Source organism: Postia placenta, assembly GCF_002117355.1.
Source record: "Postia placenta MAD-698-R-SB12 unplaced genomic scaffold POSPLAscaffold_1, whole genome shotgun sequence".
Taxonomy (NCBI): Eukaryota; Fungi; Basidiomycota; class Agaricomycetes; order Polyporales; family Adustoporiaceae; genus Rhodonia; species Rhodonia placenta.
Window position 1 is genome coordinate 3,376,962 of NW_020169832.1, and position 4,717 is coordinate 3,381,678.

The following is a 4,717-nucleotide window of genomic DNA, read 5'->3' on the forward strand; positions in this document are numbered from 1 at the left end:
CACGAGTTGGTACGGCGCCTAGCCGTTTTTTAATTTTTTCCTTTTCGCGGGCTCGAACCCGCGACCTCTGTACTACCTGCCCGATACGGACACATCATTATCTACTGTACGATCAGATTAGATAGGACGGCAGTGCACGGCACAGCTCGGGCCCCGCTGACACAGCCGCTTTGACTCACCGGCCCCCGGGGCCGCGTCGGCATGCTGCGCACAGACCAGCTGCGCACGGACCAACGTGCACAGCCTGCCCTAAATCTTCCCATGTATATAAACCAGCCTCTGCTGCCCTAGGGACCTCAGTTTCGACCTCTTGTCCCTAGGTCAGTAAGCTCTCATTTGTATCCTTTACTTACCTTTACTGACTAATACATTTCTTGTCCCTAGCCTTAGGTTTGAGCGCTGCTCACCATCGCTTCGGTGAGATTTAGTCGGACGCCCCCAGCTTTCAGATCTTCCCCTGTCGCTTGACCTCAAGTCGCGACAGGCGGTGACCAGGATCGAATCGAACCCATCAGACTTCGGCAAGCCGACGATCATATCGGTCGTGATGATCTGCCACGGGCGCTCGGGGATCTCATTCGGCTTCAGCGGACCCTGGGGCTTGGCTGGGAATGTCTTGGTACGGTTGCACATGTCGCAGGTGCTTACGTACTCATTGACAAACTTGGACATTCCCGGCCACCAGTAGTTCCGCGATACGAGCTCAAGGGTTTTGGCACGACCGCCATGACCGGCGATCGGCGAGTCGTGGTGGATCTTAACGATATCCCGCCGGAGCTCTGCGTTCTTTGGGACGTACACACACCCGCGGAACAGCAGAAGCCCTTGTTCGGCATTCCACTCCTCAAAACCCCTTTGCAGCCGGGGCGGCCCGAGGTCCTGCACCTTTTCAAGTGCCTCGGCCACCTCCCGATCCTTCTCCGAACATTCCCTGATGCGCTTCAGAAGCGACTGATCGGCCGTCACCGAGGCATGACCGCGCCTGGCGGAGGCGATGCGGAAGCGCTCCGGCTTGAGAACTACCTGATCAGTGTTATCGTCCTCATCACCGATCTGATGGTCTGATCGGCGCGATAGGGCATCGGCTTTTCCGTTCGATGTTCCGGCCTTGTGTGTGATGCGGAAGTCGAAGCGGGCCAGGAACAGCGACCATCGCGCTTGACGACGCGTGAGGTGCTGGGATGTGCGCCAGTACTCGAGGTTCTTATGATCGGTTACGATCTCGAACTGATTGGGCAACCCCTCGAGATAGTGGCGCCAATCGTCTAGCGCCTCAATGATCGCGAGCATCTCCTTATCGTAGATCTCGTAGTTCCGCTGTGCCGGATCCATCGCATGGGATCTGAAGGCAATGGGATGCCATTTGCCGTCATCCTGCTTCTGCATCAACACGCCGCCAGTGGCGTACCCCGAGGCGTCAACTTCAATGCGCGTTTCCCGATTAGGGTCGTACAGCGCTAAGACTGGAGTCGTCGCGAAGAGCCGCTTGAGCTCATCGAAAGCATGCTGCTCTTCCTCGCCCCAATGCCATGGGTCGTTCCCGGTGAGCCGGTCGAGTGGTCGCGAGATCTTAGCGAAGTCCTTAATGAAGCGGCGGTAGAAATTGGAGAACCCCCGGAACTTCTGAACGTCTTTTTTGTTCCGGGGCACCGGCCACTCATTGATACCTTTAAGCTTCGCGGGATCCATCGCCACCTCATCGCCACCGAACACATAGCCGACATAGTCGACCTTGGGAACGTCCCACTCGCACTTCTCAGGCTTCAGGAATAGATCATTATCCTGAAGGCGGCGCAGAACCTCGCGTGTGACCTTCTCATGCTCCTCTTTATTGGTGGAGAAGATGAGTATATCGTCCAGGTACACAAGGATCTTGCCGCCGACGATGAGATCGTGGAAGATCTCGTTCATCATGGCCTGGAAGGTCGCGGGGGAATTAGTGAGGCCAAAGAACATCACCAGGGGTTCGTACAGTCCCCGGTTAGTTACAAACGCCGCCTTCCACTCATCACCGGCTTTGATCCGGACGTTGTTATATCCCCACCGGACATCGAACTTCATAAAAAGCGTAGCACCGCGGAGCTTGTCCACCATTTCGGCGATCAATGGTAAGGGGTAACGATTCTTGACCGTGATCGCATTCAATCGGCGGTAGTCCTGTACGGGTCAAAGCGTCCCTTCCTTCTTTTTGATGAAGAAGAAGGGGGACGAAATGGGCGACTTCGATTCCCGTATGTAACCTTTCGCTAACTGCTCCTTCAGGAACTTGTCAAGTTCCTCCTGTTCATTGTTCGATAGGGGGTACACCTTCGAGTGGAACGTTGAGTAGCCGGGCACGAGTTCGATCGCGTGATCGTAAGGCTTCCTTTCGGGTAGTCGCTCTGATGCTTCCTTGGAGAAAACATTCAGGAACTCGTGGTACTGTTTAGGTACCGACTCCTTGGCGGTCCTGACGACCTTCTTTCTGATCTCTTCCTCAGCGAACAGCTGGGAGTACGTATGCCCTGCTGCGACGAATAGCTGAGGAGCGCCGGGAAGCGTGATGCCTTGTTCCCAGGCTTCGATCAGATCGGCCTCATTCCACTCTACTTCTGCCGGATCTTCTTCGGGTTCGAAGTCCGGGAGTACCTTGCTCCGGCAGGCACCTATGACCGACCGTTTGGACTTCGGCGAACGCCTGCGCGCCGTGGGCCTGTCCCCCGTATCACGCACAGTCGTTGCTTGCTCCGTCCGGTTAGTTTTCCTGGCGCTGCACGTCTCAGGGCATCGTGATAATTTTAGGGAGCCTGACTCCCAGTCAATTTCAGGGTTGTGCTCTCGTAGCCAATCCAACCCGACGATCACATCCTCTGGACCTATGTCCGTGACCGTAAACACCGTCTTCTCGACGTGTTCTCCTATCTGCATCTGTAGTATGGCTACCTCCGAGATGCTTCCATCTTTATTGAGCGTTCCATTGATATTGTAAAGCGGGATTGGCTCTTTCAATTTCCGCGTTCGTACTCGATTTTCCGTGATGAAACGCTTGTTGATGAACTTCGTAGTGGCTCCGCTGTCCACCATTGCAACTATGTCCTTGTGCCGTCTTTCTCCTTTGAGGCGCACCGGGATGTGGAAATGCTGGGACCCGTGGTCCAACTCGTACACATTCGCAGTCGCCAATACATTGTACAGATTATTATTACGCGGCCCGACGCGTGCGGCACGAAGCGCGGACCAGATCAAAAAGACTCCTCCTTCATTGCCCGATAGTGCTCGAGCTCCTCGCACATCGACTTCATCTGTGCTATTAAGTCCGCCAGCTCGGAACTTTCCGATTTCGCTGAAGCGGCGCTTGTACTCGCCGAGGATGAAGCGACGGGGGCGCTTGTCGCCGCCTGGGTGGAACCCGAGGCAACCGTAGCCCGTGCGTCGGCGCGTTTTGTGTAAGGCTTGTCCTTACAGTTGGGGCACTCGAAACGTCGGTACCCTTGCTTCCCGCAGCCAAAGCATGTGCCGGGGAAGTCTCCTTTTCCGACGGCCGCATTGATGCTGGCCGAAGCTGCGTGTGTCGTAGGTGCACCTCCACGTGCCCCACCGCGTCCTCGACCTCGTGCCGAGAAGAAGCTGTTTAGCTCGGGCCGACGAGCCCGGCTAACGTCAAGGATTTGCTCGACCTCGGTGGCGCGCTTGTCAGCGGCTTGCCACGTGGCGAAGGTTTCGAGCTCGAGTTTGCGATAGACGCGGGAAGGGATGCCGCTCAGGTACTTGTCGCGTAGTTCCAGGTTCCCATACCCGGAACGGTCCGCCGGACCCTTGAACAGCGCAGAGAATTCTGCGGCGGTGCGCTTCTCACGCATGGTTTTGTCGGAGCAGAGCTTGGTAAGTTCCACCTGTGCCGCAGCGGCGTCGTCGAGATTGCCAAAACGGGCCTTGAAGGCCTGAAGGAAGGCTTTTTCGTCGACAAAGGGGGTTGTCGCTCCCTGGATCCCAATTTGGACGGAGGCAAGCTGGGAGAAGATGGGGGTGGCCCAAGCTCGCGCGTCGCCATCGAGGAGACTGAGGGCAACCTGGATCTTCAGCTCGAGGGAAGAGAGGGCCGTGTTGATCGTCCAGTAGATGAGCAACTGCGAGATGAAGCGGTTGCATTCGATCACCGACTTCCCATCGTATCGGAGCGGGAGAAGGAGCTTCAACGTCTCCTTATCAGGGACTGCAGCGGGAGAGGACATTATCGGCGACGAGGGGGACGAAGGACTGCCCGCGGACGAAGGCGACTGTTGTGACTGTCCGCCGGGCGGACTTCTCGAGGAACGAGTGCTTGAGCGGCCTCGCGGCGGCGACGGCGGTGAAGCCGGTGGAGGAAGCCCGGAGGCGGGGTGACGTAAGACAGGGACTGAAGTCGAGGCGGTGACCGCTGACGACGAGCTGGCCCAAGAATGCGGTGGAGTGTCGCGGGGCTCGGTCTTGGGAGGCCTTTCCAACCGCGGCCCCAGGGAGGACTGGGGGATCGCTTGAGGGGTCGCTGTAGGCTGTGCGACTGCCTCAGTTCCTCGAGGGAGATGGGGATCTCCTCGCGCTTGACCTGTACTGGCGACAGGTTGGGGGATGCGGGTGCCTGGCGAGGCAGGTCGGGATGGGACGGGAGTGACGTGGCGAGATGTAGATCTCGAGGTGCCAGCGTACCGGAGTGCAGGGCCGGCTGGGGTGTTGGACTCGTTGGATTGGGTACGAAGTG

General features: G+C 57.5%; 2 protein-coding genes across 2 annotated transcripts; both read right to left on the minus strand.

Annotated features, from left to right (window-relative positions):
- Positions 1-3,438: 3,438 nt before the first annotated feature.
- On the minus strand, positions 3,439-4,211 carry POSPLADRAFT_1128832 (hypothetical protein; the record flags this gene model as incomplete). The annotated part of the gene is made up of 2 exons (XM_024483777.1): positions 3,439-3,606; positions 3,639-4,211. The coding sequence occupies 2 exons, from the start codon at positions 4,209-4,211 to the stop codon at positions 3,439-3,441; spliced, it is 741 nt and encodes a 246-aa protein (XP_024344772.1).
- POSPLADRAFT_1099790 (hypothetical protein) lies at positions 4,207-4,624 on the minus strand (the record flags this gene model as incomplete). The annotated part of the gene is given in 2 exon segments (XM_024483189.1): positions 4,207-4,375; positions 4,395-4,624. Coding segments are annotated over 2 exon segments (399 nt in total), but the record flags the coding sequence as incomplete, so codon positions are not given.
- Between the last annotated feature and the right edge of the window lie 93 nt (positions 4,625-4,717).